Source organism: Nematolebias whitei, chromosome 24, assembly GCF_014905685.2.
Source record: "Nematolebias whitei isolate Nwh7 chromosome 24, NemWhi1, whole genome shotgun sequence".
NCBI classification, from domain to species: domain Eukaryota; kingdom Metazoa; phylum Chordata; class Actinopteri; order Cyprinodontiformes; family Rivulidae; genus Nematolebias; species Nematolebias whitei.
The window spans coordinates 1616621-1632756 of NC_056521.1; the positions used below are offsets into that span (position 1 = coordinate 1616621).

Here is a 16136-nt window from a genome sequence, read left to right on the forward strand (position 1 = left end):
CACCAACATAACTGGTTTGTTCCACTTTGGAGTAAGCTGTTGGGGGAAGATTACTGAATGTATCTTTTGTTTGGGGTTGTATTGCCAGTATGTATTGAAGGATTAGTTTTGTAACTTTGTTTTTGTGCTAAATATATCCCACTAATGTATTATTTGAATGGAATGGTAAATGGACTGTACTTACACAGCTCCTTTCTATCTTATTTCAAGATACTCAGAGCTCTTTATAACAATCTGTGCCTCATTTACCCATTCATACAGCTCTATACTAGATCTGTTGATATTTTCATTTGTTCAAAACCAAAAGTGGATCTGGTAGGATGTATCTCTGTCTCATGAAGGCTGGACATTTGAACAAATCATCAGTTTTTGTTGCCCTGACATGAAAAGATGTTTGGGTTATGATGTGATTAGAATTAGATTGATGAAGATGTCTGATACCAGAGCAGCGGTTAGAGCTGTCATCTCAAAGCAAGAAGGCCACACATTCTCTTCCTGGTCTTTCAGTGTGGACTTTACATGTTCTCCCCCTCTTCGGTTTCATCCCACTGACCGTAAACCATCAGAACACCTAACGGTAACTCTAAATTGTCCCCAGGTGAGAGAGTGAATGGTTATTTGTCTTGTTTGTCTCGACGTGTCCCTGTGATGGACTGGAGACCTGTCCAGAGTGTCCCTGTGATTTTTTTTTTCATTCAATCGTTATTTATACAGGTTCGTTTCATTGAGCCTCGAGGACTCATTTGCAAGTTTTAAACAAAGAACACAGATGACAACAGTAGGCAATCATAAAAAAGCATATAAAATGAAACGTAAATGGAAGCAATGATATAAAGAAGACACAAAACCAGCTACGTTATAAGGCAATGTAAAATCCTAAAAACAGGAACATGTCTGCCTTGGTTTTGGCCATGCACTTAGCAGTTGTTTAAAATCCCTTAGGGTGGTCAAAGTTGAGAGCTTGCTTTAGATGTTTTAGCAAGGTGTTCCGGGATACAGGAGCAGAGTAAGAGAAGGCCCTTTTGCCAAGTTCGGTCCACACTGAGGGTACACTGCATGTAATGATGTCTTGAGAGCACAAGCTGTAGCTGTAGACATAACATTCACATTAATGTGAAGGTTGTTCTTCCTGCACCAGCTCTCCAGATGTTCCACCTCCTGCCTGTAGCTGGACTCATCATTTTTGATGCATCCAACCACCACTGTATCATCTGCAAACTTTATAATATGACAGCCTAGATGAGTCGGTGCGCAGTCATAGGTTAGCAGCGTGAACAGGAGGGGGCTCAACACACAGCCCTGGGGGGAGCCAATGCTGAGGGTTATGGTAGAGGAGGAGAAGTCATGGATACTCACAGACTGTGGTCTGTTTGTTAAGAAGTCTAGTACCCAGTTGCATAGAGAGGGACAGTTGTAGTGTGATTACTTTGTCCATCAGGGTTTGGGGAATCATGGTGTTGAAGGCAGATGTGAGGTCCACAAAGAACATACTGACGTAGGAGTCCTTCTGCTCCAACAAACATTTGATGTGGGTCATGATGGCCAGTACCAGTAAAATGTACCAAGTTTAGCTTCAAGTTCAACTAGTATTGTCATTCTCATCACATGTGGAACATGAGGTGGAACAAAATTACTGTATGTACACAGGGTTCCAGTTACACCCAACAATAGCAAAAATGTAAAGTGTAAAAGGAACAGTATATAAGTATCTTAGATATACACTAAGATATATGCTAAACAAACACCACACTGCACACCAAACTGTCTAAGATACGCTAAACACTAATAATGCAAAACGACATAGCATAACAACAGCAGGCCGAACATGAGTCTGTGGTGAGCAGAGAGGTACGAATGTTGTGTGGGTACGAACCAGTGTGAGAGCCTGTGTGAAGTTATGATGACCAGTTGACCTATGAATACTGGGTGCAGTGATGGGTATGGTAGTTACAGACAGTTATGAATCTTAGTGCACCGTGATAGACAGTGTCCAGGGTGCTTGCAGGAGTATTAACGTAAATAATGTCACCGTAGTCAATGGAGGGAAGGAAAGTAGCAGTTACAAGGAGTTTCCTAGCATTCAGAGTCAGACCAAATCTATTTCTAAAAAAGAAACCCAGTTTTACTTTCAATTTCTTTATCAAGTTTTTGACATGAGGCTCAAAGGAGAGATTCAAATTGATCAAGATACATGAGTATTTGTAAGAATCAACAAACAGTAGGAACACCATTCATAGGAGGAAGGACTGCTGGTACCGACTTCCTGTTTGAGAACAACATTCCTTTATAACTTGAATCCCACACTCCTCGTTTCTTTGAATTGAGAGATTCAACTTCTGTTCAATGCAAAAATTGAACAGAAGTTGAATTTATCATGTCCTGGACGACTGAGAATCTTCACCAGCGAACATCCCTTTGGCTTTATCAACATTTAGCACCAGTTTGAGATGGAACAAATCTGAGAGCTGAAAAACCTTAGCGGCTGTTCTAGCTCGATAATAAACAACTGTGTCATCTGCATAGAAGTGTAAGGATGCATCAGGAATGGTCTGACCTACATTATTTATGTAGATTGTGAAGAGGGTGGGTCCATTGCGTAATTTGAACCAGATCTTGCTGGAACATGATCCGAGAACTCTCTTATTTTGTCAGTGTGCTTTCCGGCAACTGTTTGCTTAGATCCTGCAACTCTCAGGCTTACTAATAATAAAGTTATGAACAAATATGACTGCCTTGTTTTTGGAGCCATGCTTGAATGGTGTCGCTCCCCTTTGCTGCTGAGATGATAAATAAATAACTCTGACACCTCCGCTGCTGTTTTTATGATTCGCACGCATGCAACAAAGAGTATAAACTCAAAGCGAGAGCGATACCTGCCCCCTTTTTCCTCTTTTGCGTTGGCAACGTTTTAGTTTTATTGCTAAGTTTGTCAAAGCACAATTTTTATGTGATTTTTTTGTTTTTGTAAATACAGAAGTAGCTAATGCTTAATAAATATTAAGACTCTATTCTTTGCTAACAAAATATATTTTCTGTCATTAAACAACTTGTCAGGTTCTTGTCTTGTGAGTATGCATGTTCCCCAAGACACAACCCCCACCCCCCGGCCTCAATCAGTTTACAAATTAAGCTCTGGGTGGGTCCTAAGGCCGAGCCTTGTGGTACACCATTGTTGACAGTTAGATAGCTGGAAGAAGTACCATTATGTTGAATATATTGCCTCCAATCTGAGAAATAATTAGAGAGCCAAACAATAGTGTGGTCAGAGAAACCCATTTCTGAGAATGTATGGCATAAGATGTCATGATCCACAGTGTCAGAATCTTTAGACAGGTCAAAGTAAACTGCAGCACAATAATCCTTAGCATCCAGTGCTTCAACAACTTCATTAAAAACCTTAAGCGAAGCAGTGGTTGTGCTGTGTTGTTTCCTGAAACCAGATTGATGGGGAGTTAAGATGTTGACAGAATCCAAATATACTTGACTTGAGAGTTTATCAATTTTTCTAAAACCTTAGAAATAACACAGAGTTTAGAGATTGGTCGATAGTTGTTCAGTGAGGTAGGGTCACCTCCCTTAAGAAAAACATAGAACAAAGGCTGTTTTCCAAGCATTTGGAACAGAGTTTTGGCTTATAGACAGGTTAAAGATGTGACACGGGTTCTACAATGATGTGTGTGGTTAGCCTTAAGAAGTAAGGAGGAATGTTATCAGGGCATGCAGATTTTCTAGAGTCTAGACCGTATAACAATTTATTAATCTCATTAACAGACAACAGTGAAAATGAAAAGGTGTGGTTTACTGAAGATTGACTTGTAGGAGAGATTTGAGTTGTAGAAGTTGGGCTTAAAGGAGAAGTAGGAGGAGACAGACACCAGCTCCCTGCAACCTTTTTTCATTCAACCTTTATTTACACAAGCTAGCCTCATTGAGCCACGGGGATTCATTTACAAGAGGGACCTGTTCCAAACAGAACATATAAAGTACAAACAACAATAACAGTAGACAATGCCAACAATAAACTATAGTAAAAATGCAGACCTATAAAGGAAAATACGGATAAAGAAAATGAACGGAAGAATCCCAGTACACCATATCAAATGGTGCACTAAGATGTACTGTAGACCACAATAATGGCTAAGTCCTGAATGTCTATCCATTATCTTTACCCACTTCTTCCTTTCTGGGTCACGGGTGTCACTGATGCCCAAATCCAGCAGTCACTGTGTGAGAGGCAGGGGACACCCTGGACAGGTCTCCATTCCATCACAGGGACACAGAGACCCTCCTTATGAGACAAACAACCATTCACTCTCTCACTCTCACCTAGGGACACTTTAGAGTTACCAATAAGTCTAACATGCATGTTTTTAGTCCTTGGAGAAAACTTGGAGAAAACCCATGCAGCATGGAGAGAACATGCAAACTGCACCCATAAAGGTCCCCCGGCTGTGATTGGAACCAACGACCTCGCTAAGGGGCGGCTGCTCTACCAACTGAGCCACCGTACTGCCCCAATCCTGAATTTGTTAATGATAAAAAACGTTGTTAAGTGTTGATTCTGTGCATAGATGGGCTTTAAAACATGTAAATTGATTGATTGATAGATTATGTATTTTCTTTGATGTGAGGTGTTGCACTGACTTCTACGTATCTGAAGTGTTCAGGTCATGAAAGGTGACTTCTATCTGAAAAATGGTTGATCTGAAGCCAGCGTTGACAGTGGTGTCAGCATGTCTCTGATACAACATTGCAATATTACCACCTACTGCTTAAGCCAAAGTGCTGACCAGGCTGCTTGGTTCCTGTCCACTTCCTGTCCTCTTTACTGAATGCCCATACAAACAGTCATAACTGCTCACATTTTGTATCTGCCTCCAGTTTGATCTATAGATTTAACGAGTGTAAGAAGTGAGGAGCCTCAGCTTACCATGCTGTCTTCAGTGTGTGAGTGAGGACTGTCAGATAGACGGAAATGTGCAAGCAGTGAACCGGAGGTATCCAAGTTCTGTATAAATGGTATCTCAACTTCTCGTTCAAAGATCTGTAAGACAAAACCAAACAGTGAGGGTTGAACACCGGGGCCGTGAGGCATTGGCTGTCACTCAGCACATTCATATAGAAGACAGACTCTGGTGGACAAACGAACACTCCACTAAGGGTACAAGAATGGTACAACAGTGTGAGTGTGTCTAATATGTGGCAGTTTTAGTGTCCAGGCTACCAAACTGGACTCAGACTGACTGACTGGACCCTTGACCAGCTGTGCCACATCAGCCAACCGGTTACTTTATAAAGATACGTCTTTAACTACAGAATCAGTTGCCTCATCGTTGTTCTTTTCATTTCCCATGTCCTGGATGACTGAGAGTCTACAGCAACATCTGATACTGATGTTAATGTCGGACCGTGTGTGATGGGAGCCATGTTTGACTCTGTTTCTACTTTACATAAAAAACTCTAAAACTCTACAAACTCAAGTATGGTTCCCATCATGTTAGTTCTACAAATGCAGTTTTGCTCTGGCCAAAGCAGAAAATGGAAAGATTCAATCTAAACACTGAGGCAAACAATCATGTCAGATAATAATTTAATTGGTTCTGATTGCACAACAACTTCAGAACTGATCCGCACATGGTAACATAGCATCCATATCCCATTCTGTAAATGAAGCGTGCTGCGTGTGACATCACAGTTTATTTTGCGGGTCACTTCAGAACCGTTGACTGTTAACCCTGGAGTCCAATGGAGGACATCATTAACGGTTACTGTTAACACTGGAGTCTAAAAAAAAAACCTGGAGTATAATGGGAGTCTTCAGAACCATTTACTGTTAATCCTGAGGTCTAGTGGAGGTCACGTTTAAATTAGAATCTGAACGAGCATGCAAAGGAAAACTGCATCAGACCCACAAATGTCAGGTGAGCATTAAGATTGTGGTGTGAACATAGTGTTACTGACAACTCTTTAGATCAGGGCTATTCAATAAAACTGCTCAGGGGCCTCAGCTACTGAAAGCCAGCAGCTCAGGGGCCAGACATCCAGCAATTAAAGACATTTTTTTAAATAAACCAAGTATTACAATGATCTGTTACCTTTTACATGTGTTTGTTTTATTGCATTGGACCATAAATGCAATAGACATAACCCAAAATCCAAACCCAGAACCAAAAAAAAAAAAAAAAAACCTCATTGATGGGCTGGACTGAAGTCACCGGCCCACGGGCTGCCAGTTGAATAGCCCTGCATTAGATGCACACACCCACCCACACATGCATGCATGGTCTTGCATTTTTTAATTTTTGGGGACTTTGCATTGACTTCTATTCATTTCTATAGCCTAACCCTAATCCTTACCCTAAACCTTAAACCCCCAGTATACTCCCGCTTACTTATATGTGGAGGTACGCGCGTACCCCTGCAGGGTATGTCCATGCGAAGCTCAATTTTTAAGACTGCGTACGCTTACACGGTGTCACACAATAAACTGCCCGGCGACGGACTGTTTTCTTGCGACGCCAATGTATTAAATTCCCGTTTTTCATCTCTGATTTGGCCTTTTCTTTTGTTTTTTTGCCAAGAGGCAGCGATCTCTTCCTCCTCCATTGATGCCATGACTGAAATTGTGAGAAATGAAGGAATTTGTCACGAGTTAATTAAAATCAGTCCCAGCGTGACTATGGGAGGGTCTGGAGATTTCCTGGTGGGCTGGTCTGATGTGTGGGCTGCAGGGCCAGCGCTCCCTGTTTTTTTTTTTTTTTTTTAGAACTTTTAATTAACAGCATATAAACACAGAAAATTGCTGCGGCTGCCAGCTCTCCTTTTTTATTCTCGACTTGTCAATAAATCCAGTAGGCGTGTCAGCAAATGACCAATCGACGACCTCAGTTTGTCCCGAAGGTAAACGCCCCTTGTCTGCGAAGCTGCTCTGCAGCCGCTCAGGGTGTATGCTCGAGCACAAAGTCTGAACCCTCCGCATACGTACACGCATACATACACGCAATGGACGTACGCGACAGTATACTGGGGGCTTAACCATTACCAGTACATGCATAGCCCTAACTCATCTGCAATTCACACCTTAGTCCTAAACCTAACCCCTAACCCAGCAACGAGATTTATCCTTATGGGGACCAGGCTTTGGTCCCCGCACATGCCCCCTATATGTAACAGTGTGAGGACAGAATGTGATTTGAGGGGTTTGTACCTGTTGCTGCTGTGTTTTTGGAGTGGGTGGTGTTGTGTGGTTGTCTTTCCAGTGGTACTCCTTCCACCATAAGGACGCAAAACGTTCCATGAGGTGTGAGTCTCCCCTCGGTGAGCTCCAGGGCTTCACTGCTCCAGCAAAGTGGACTATCTTTGCATTGTGACCAAACCTGCACATGGGGGTACAGTAACAACTCAGAAAGAAACATCTAAACTGGCGCCACTGCACGAAGGGACTGAACGAGTCAGAACCAGAACATTTGGTGTTCCGACAAAAACTCTACAGAAACATGTCCGACAAACTGTGCAGCTGGTTCCAGAGGTGCTTTTCATAGTCTTTGTGTGTTCACAGCTTAAAAACTGTATTCAGGTGGTGCACTTTTTTTTGGTATACACCTTCTGCCGTGTCACACACACCCTGCCCACTTTGTCTCCCCACATTTATGATTTGATCCTCTAGAGTACATTTTATGCATAAAGACAGACTTGGATTATTTTTTCATACTATTCATTATGAGTTTGGCTTTTAGACCTGGACAATGTATATGAGCGAATTCTGAGTTTGAAATGAGGTCAAGACAGCCCTGGTCATTCTTGGAGTAGAAAAATAGTGGCACAAATATCTAGAACTTGTTTGTAAGTAAAGGAACTATTAAATATGATGACATATCCTACCTTTTACTCTGATCTTGCATAACGTGTTTTAGTGTTCAGCTGAGTATATTAAAACTGTTGTGTTCTGCCGTACGAAGTGTTGAACCCAAGTGCAGGAGGACGACAGGAGGCTCGTGGAAAAACTCAAAATATTTATTTTACCAAAAAGAAAAAGGCAGAAGCTCACAGGGCAGCGTACTCACAAGGAACCAGGACACAGGACGGATGGCAGAAACACACCATAAGGACAATCCCGAGACAAAGACAAGATGCAGAGAAGCTGAGTATATGTGGTCACTAATTGGAACAAATAACAGACACCTGCAGTGATAAACATTAGACACAGGTGAGACAAGGGCTGAACACAGGAAGTGAAAACACTGAGATGAACTGGAAACATGAGGAAACAGATGGAGACAGGACAAAAACCTAGAAACCCTACAGTACCCCCCACTCAAGAGATGGCTCCTGACATCCCAAGAATAAGATACATCCAACTTGTGTGGGAGGCGGAACAAAACAGGATAAGTAGACACAGGACCAAAAGAGCACAAAAACGGCAGAAACAAACCCTGGGAAGCACAGAACACAAAAACCCAGGACCCCAACCTAGAGTCAATGTGGACAGTAAGGAGACCGTCCAAGGCAGGTCTGGAGTTCAGGCGCGAGGTCCGGTGACTGTCCTCATTGAGAAAGGAGATCAGAAGGGTGGCCTGGGAAACATCCATCCCCAGGCCTGGGTCCCGACAGGTAGCCAGGAGACCGGTCATCTGTGGCCCGCAGGGGTGTCCACCTGTGTCCTCCTGGACTCAGGCAGATAAGGACCTCCAGAGCCGAACCAGGGGCGAGGACCTCCTCGGGCAAAGCAGGGGGAGAACCAAGGGTAAGGACCTCCGTGGGTGAACAGGGGGCAAACCAGGGACGAAGAGCTCTGCAGGCAAATCAGGGACGAAGAGCTCTGCAGGCGGGCCAGAGACGAAGAGCTCTGCAGGCGGGCCAGGGACGAAGAGCTCTGCAGGCGGGCCAGGGACGAAGACCTCTGGCGGGCTGGGATCTTCTGCAGCCAACTCAGGATCTTCCCCAGGTTGGCCAGGAGCAAAGTCCTCAGCTGATGAGCCAGGAGTGAAGACCTCAGCCGACGAGCCAGGAGCGAAGACCTCAGCCGAGTCAGAAGCGAGGACCTCAGCTGAGCCGGGGACCAGATCTGCAGCATGTGGTGGAGACAGAGCTGCAGCAGCTGATGGAGCCAGAGCTGCAGCAGCTGATGGAGCCAGAGCTGCAGCTGGAGAACCAGGGACCAAGGCTGCAGCTGGAGAACCAGGGACCTGGGCTACAGCAGCAGGTGGTGGAGTCTGGGCTGCAGCAGGTGGTGGGGGAGTCAGAGATGCAGCTGACAAGTCGAGAACCAGTGCTGCAGCTGGAGAGTCCAGACCCTCTGCAGAAACGGGGATCAGAAGCTCTGCAGAGGTGAAACCATCAGGTGGACAAGAGGAAGGAGTGTTTGCCTGGACCCACTCGCAGGGCAGAGGAGAAAGCCAGGCAGGTCTAATAGAGAAGTCTCAGAAAGGTGCAGCTGGCTGTGGGGAGCAGTGGTCGTCCTCAGTGGAGTGAGGGCTGGACTGCCATGCTGGTGGACCCAGATACCTCTCCACCAGTGAAGACTTCCACATCTCCAGCTCCTCTGGCGAGGGAGGGCTGGGCTGCACCTCTGATGAGCACAGGTACCCCCCCCCCCCCAGCAAAATTTTCCGCTGTCCCTCCGGTAACCAAGGGCTGGGCTGTCCCTCCGCTTGTGAAGCTCTCCCCTCCTTGCGCTGGACTCGGGGAGGACCAGCGGTTCACCCCCCTCTCTCGGACGACTGTTCAGGGCAGCCAGGAGTTGAGCGAGGAGGAGGTGAGTGGCGAGGTGCAGCAGCGAGGTGAAAAGGTGAGGAGAGAAGAGACTGAGAGGCTGAGGACCCAGGTTTGACAGACAGATGGGTTCCCAGAACTGAGTTCTTTTTCACTCCTCCATTTATTTGTCTCGACGAGCGGTTTTGTCTTCTTCACGGGCCAGAAACTCGAACAGAGTAATCATCCTCCTGCTGGGTTCAGAACTGGTCTCGGGATTCTGTCGTGTTCTGCCGTACGAAGTGTTGAACCCAAGTGCAGGAGGACGACAAGAGGCTAGTGGAAAAACTCAAAATATTTATTTGATAAAAAACACAAAAAGCAGAAGCTGACTGGGCAGCGTACTCACAAGGAACCAGGACACAGGAAGGAAGGCAGACACACACCATAAGGACAATCACGAGACAAAAACAAGACACAGAGAAGCTGAATATATGTAGACACTAATTGGAACAAACAACAGACACCTGCAGTGATTACCATTAGACAAGGGCTGAACACAGGGAGTGAAAACACTAAGAGCTGAACTGGAAACATGAGGAAACAGATGGAGACAGAACAGAAACCCTACAAAAACTAACACGTGCACACGCTCACTGTTGGAAAGCAGGGAGGTAGCTGTAGACAGTGCTGGCGCAGAGGTTGTAGATAAATGGCAGATGTTTGCTGATGTCCTCCACCGGCCAGCTGTTGAAGAAGGAATTCAACAAGCCCTGGTCACCTCCTGGCAGCAACACACGAGAACATAAGAAAATTAATAAATCACATCGTTTATACTCCTCTACTGCATTCTGATCTAAAGTTGTTGATAAAGAAGCTAAGCATACGGCAAAAGCTAAAATTAGCCAAACAGTAGCTAAAAGATACAAAAGAAGAATTAAGTATGCTGAAGCAGATTTTTGAAGGAGTTGAAATAAATGAAGTTTGATATTTTAAAAAGTGTAACAGTCAGAACACGCATCTCCTGAACATTTTGACTTTGACATCTTGACATTGGTGTACCACAAGGCTCAGTCTTAGGACCCACCCTTTTTACAATATACATAAGTTATGTAGCAGATCATTCCTGACGCATCCTTGCATTTCTGTGCTGACGACACAGCTGTTTATTGTCAAGCTAAATCAGTTGCTAAGGTTTTACAGTCTGTATTCAACACCATTCTGTCTGACTTGTTTCGTCTCAAACTGGTGCTGAATGCAGATAAAACCAAAGGGATGTCGTTTTCAAACAGGAAGTCGGTACCAGCAGTCCTTCCTTCTATCACATCTACGAATGGTGTTCCTATCGAGTTAGTCGATTCTTGTAAATAATTCGGAAACTTGGTCGACGCACACCTCTCTTTTAAGTCTCATGTCGAAAACTTGATAAATAAATTGAAAATAAAATTTGGTTTCTTTTTCAGAAACAGATCCTGTCTAACCCTGAATGTTAGGAAACCCCTTGTAACTGCTACTTTCCTTCCCTCTATTGATTACGGTGATATTATTTCCCTGCAAGCACCCTGCAGATGTTGGATGCTGCAGATGTTGGATGCTGTCTATCATGGTGCACTAAGATTCATAACTGGTTGTAACTACCGTACCACCACTGCACCCAGTATTCACTGGTTAACTGGTCACCATTAACTTCACACAGACTCTCTCACTGGTACATCTTCATCTTTAAATCACTTCCTGGTCTGCTGCCTTCATACATCTCCTCCTACATGTCTCTGTGTGAGTGCAGCTACAGCGTGCGCTCTCAGGACATCATTACCTGCAGCGCCCCCTCAGTGAGGACTGAACTTAGCTAAAGGGCCTTCTCCTACTCCGCTCCTGTAACGTGGAACACCTTACAAAAAGATCTGAAGCTGTCGACATTGACCTCTCAGGAATTTTAAACAACCGTTAAGTTCACCACAAAAATCAATGCAGACGTTTTTAGATTTTTACCTCGTTTCATAATGCAACTTGTTTTTTATTTTGTTTTACATCGTTCATTTTATTTACTTTTTATTTTTATATGCATTTTATGACTGTGTACCTCATCTGTGGTGTTTTGCTTTAAAACAGGTCTCTCTTGAAAATGATTCCTTGTGACTCAGTGAGACTAACCTGTATACCGTAAGTAAAGGTTGAATGAACGTGGTTCGTTTCATTTCAAATGTGAACTGTGAGTATGAGCCGAATGTGGGTGCAGAAGATGAGCAGCTGTTTAAGTCCATCCATCCATTATCTTTTACCCGCTTCTTCCATTTTGGGTCACGGGGGTCGCCGGTGCCCATGTCCAGCAATCACTGTGCGAGGGCGGGGTACACCCTGGACAGGTCTCCAGTCCATCACAGGGACACATAGAGACAAACAACCATTCAGTCTCTCTCTCTCTCACCTAGGGACAATTTAGAGTTACCAATCAGCCTAACATGCATGTTTTTGGTCTGTGGGAGGAAACCGGAGTACTCGGAGAAAACCCACGCATGCACGGAGAGAACATGCAAACTCCACCCAGAAAGGCCCCCGGACTGGGGTTTGAACCAGGGACCTGCTCGCTGAGAGGCAGCAGCTCTACCAGTTGCACCACCGTGCTGCACTCAGGTCCATCCAGAGCTGTATTTGTTCTTGTCGTTCCCATCTTCCTGTGCAACGTTTAAACTCTAATTTACTTTATTTCAGTGGGCTTCATGAATAAATTGATTTGCTGTGTTTGCAATCAGCCTGGCTGTTTTGTAGCTGAGCATGAGAGCCCCAGCATGGCGAGGTGATTACCATCAAAGCTGCCGTGGTGCCGGGCGTGGTCCAGGAGTCGGCTGTGGGTGAGCAGGGATGGTCTGAACACAAACACACCCGAGTTAAAGCAGTCGGGCCAGCCGGGGTCAGGAGCTGCCGACAACTCGCCCCTGTCGAACAGCTCGTCCACGTTACTCAGCACCTGGGGGGGTGGGGGGGCACAGTTTGACAGGGCTCAACAAGAATTAATGGGGTTTGAAAATATTAATCATCCTGTACGGTTCACTGGGCTGCACTACAACTGGAACAGCACATGAAATGCTAACAGCTAACGGTAGATTTAGAAAATGAAATTTCAGTGTAAATGCAGCGAGAATGCCGAATGCTGAGGGACAGCTGAAAGTAGCCGAAGAAGCTAAAACAGTTGTTAAAGTAATAGCTAAAAAAAATGAAAGGAGCAAAAAATTAGACAAAATGGAGCAGAATTATTATAAGTACAAAAAGACTATTAGAGAAGTAAAAATAGCAACAATTTGCTTAAAGCTAAAAGTAGCTAACCAATAACTAAATGCCAAAATTATATAACAATGGCTAAAATTAGCATGAGGAGCAAAAATAGGGGAACAATGCAGTTGAAGAATTCATTGGGAAAATACAAAATTGCAGTTTGAAGGCTACATGATTATTATTCATTCAACTTTTATTTCTACAGGTAAATCCCATTGAGCCTCGAGAACTCATTTACAAGAGAGACCTGATTTCAACAAAGAATGATGACAACAATGGACAATCATAATCATAAGATTCTAAGGCGAATGTAGAAAACTAAAAACGGGAACATGTCTGCATTGGTCCCTGCCAGGAGTCCAACAGACTGTATCTCTACTTGGTGGTTTTTTCACTTATCATGGGAGGGCAGGGTACAGAACACACGCGATAAATGAGCGATTACTGTACCACTTTTTATGTCTTTAATACATGCTTGTAGTCTAAGTAGCTGATTGGATTCATTGGGTTTAATGGACAAATATAATTGTGTATCATCAGCATAACAATGAAAATTTATCCCATGTTGTTTAATAACTTTACATAATGGAATCGTATATAAAGTAAAGAGTATTGGTCCAATCACTGAGCCCTGAGGAACTCCATGATTAACTTTGGTGTATGAAGAAGATTTATTATTTACATTTACAAACTGGAATCTATCAGATAGATATGATTTAAACCATTTTAGAGCTGTTCCTGTAATCCCAACATCATATTCAAGCCTCTGTAGTAAAATATTGTGATCAACTGTATCAAATGCAGCACTGAGGTCTAACAGGACCAGTAGAGACACCAGTCCATTGTCTGAGGTCATGAGAATATCATTAGTGACTTTTACTAGTGCTGTTTCTGTGCTATGATGAGCTCTAAACCCTGACTGAAACTCTTCAAACACATTATTTCTTTGTAGATGTTCACGCAACTGACCTGCAACTATTTTCTCTAGAATTTTTGAGATGAAAGTTAGATTAGATATAGATCTATAGTTGGCCAGAATTTATGAATCAAGATCAGACTTCTTAAGTAAAGGTTTAATTACAGCAACCTTAAAGCTCTGTGGTACATAACCATCCATTAAAGACAAATTAAGTAGATCCAAAATGTGGACATTAATTAGTGGAAATACCTCTTTAAACAGTCTGGTTGGGATTGGATCTAGCAGGCATGTGGATGGTTTGGATGAGGTTATTATTTTTGACAATTCAGAGCTCAACAGGACAAAAACTGTCCAAACATAAATCAGGCTCTTGTGAAATTTTTAAAGTTGTCTCATTTGACAGAGGACTAGAGATAGTAGAAGGAAGGATGGTTTGAATTTTCTCTCTAATTGAAATAATTTTATTTATAAAGAATCTCATGACGTCATCACTACTTATAGTTGTAGGGATACATGGTTCAACAGAAATGGGACTTTTAATTAGTCTAGCAATAGTACTAAACAGAAACCTGGGGTTATTTTTATTCTCCTCTATTAAAGATGAGTAATATAAAGTTCTAGCTTTACGGAGAGCTTTTTTATATGTTAGCAGACTATCTTTCCAAGTTAAATAAAATTCTTCAACATTAGTAGAGCACCATTTTCTCTCCTGGTTTCTAGATGCTGCTTTAAAGTACGTAACTCAGAATTGAACCAAGGAGCCAGTTTCCTCTGATTGATTACTTTCTTTTTCAGTGGAGCAGTTTTATCAAGTGAAGTTTGCATTGAAGTTGTAAGATGATCAACTAGATGATCTAAGTCTCTGTTCTCTGATGCATTACTCTGCAAGACAGATGTAGTGAACCAGATGACCTCAAATCTACCAGATGGACAGAGACTGTTATTTTCATTGATCTGAATAAGTCTGAACCATCTGATGAACTTTCTTTCTTGAATTAATCAAGCAGAAAAGACAATCCTCTATAATCATTACTGTCTTACAAATGTTTTGATAATCAAATTGTGTTAGTTCACTCAATGCTTTACAGGTTGAAAAGAACTACTAATTTTTATTTTTACATAAACAGTAAGTAATGATTTTTGTTCCTCATTCAGAGAAGAAATCACCTGAATATGCCTTTCTTGATTTTCTGTCTGAAATGAACAAGCTGTCGTAAGTATGTTAAAGGTTGGTTTTCGGTCAACTAAAATGTTTACCGAGAAAAATGTCATGTTTTACTATTTGAAAAGATTACAAAGTGTGAGACTCCACGAAGTCTGCTGTTGCTGCAATAATCTTTTCTGTATGTTGTAAACAATCCTTGACTTATGATAACATCTTACGTCACAAATCCACTCCTCTTTCTGGTCCTTCCACGAATCAGAAAGCTCTAAATTGAACAGGAAGTCGACCCAAATAAAATGTGGCAACTTCTCAGTTCATAGAGAAGAGAAGGAATAGAGAATTATGGATTCCAGAATTCCAAGAGAATGAGAGTTCTGAGAGATGTTGGAATGAGAGCTGACAACAGGTCCGATAGTCCAACAGAATGAGCAGATTGAGAGTGCAGCCGGTTATGAAGAGTTTGGAGTTATGAAGAACCAGGAACGTTTGGGATTATAATTCTGTTTTGAGCTAATCAACGCACGACTTTCTGAAGGTTTGGTAGCTCTCGACGGAGACGCTGAAACGAGTCAGAAAGGAACTACATCCAGCGCTGATTCATCGTCAACAGGTAGATGGTTCTATTTTGACCAAGTGTACCGTGAGAAGCTGAGGATCTGACGAAGCGTGCAATTTCTGGTTAAACAGATTAAACTTCCCTCACACAGTTCTCTGTAAGATAATCTCCTTTCACTCTAAAACCCACCTCTCTCTCATAAATCAGTACAGATATTTTAGAAATATCTTAAGCAAAGTCCTCAAATCACCGCCGAGTGATTTGAAGTTCATTTTCTGTGAAACTGTCTGTTATTATTTTCATATTTTGCCAAATTAATGTAAATGTTTGATGTTAAACTTTGATTCTGAAAATAAATGATTCCATTCATTTGATGGGTCAAAGATAAACAACGTCTCTCGTTACATTTCTGTTAAATTCAATGCACGACATTTACAGTCAGAAAAATGAAGAACTCGTGAAAAGTATGCGTAAATATATATCCATATATTTGTCATACAACAAGTGACACGTACCTCACGTGACTCACTACA

At 42.7% G+C, this 16136-nt stretch overlaps 1 protein-coding gene across 1 annotated transcript in view; it reads right to left on the minus strand.

Annotated features, from left to right (window-relative positions):
• The window catches only part of LOC119429183 (glycogenin-1), an 87927-nt gene that overhangs the window by 18408 nt on the left and 53383 nt on the right, over positions 1-16136 (minus strand). The window contains exons 8-12 of the mRNA XM_037696862.1: positions 12496-12658; positions 10348-10474; positions 7208-7376; positions 4931-5044; positions 4433-4520 (exon numbers count right to left, since the gene is read on the minus strand). Coding sequence (XP_037552790.1) covers positions 4433-4520; positions 4931-5044; positions 7208-7376; positions 10348-10474; positions 12496-12658 — 661 coding nt within the window. The remainder of the gene's footprint in view (positions 1-4432; positions 4521-4930; positions 5045-7207; positions 7377-10347; positions 10475-12495; positions 12659-16136) is intronic.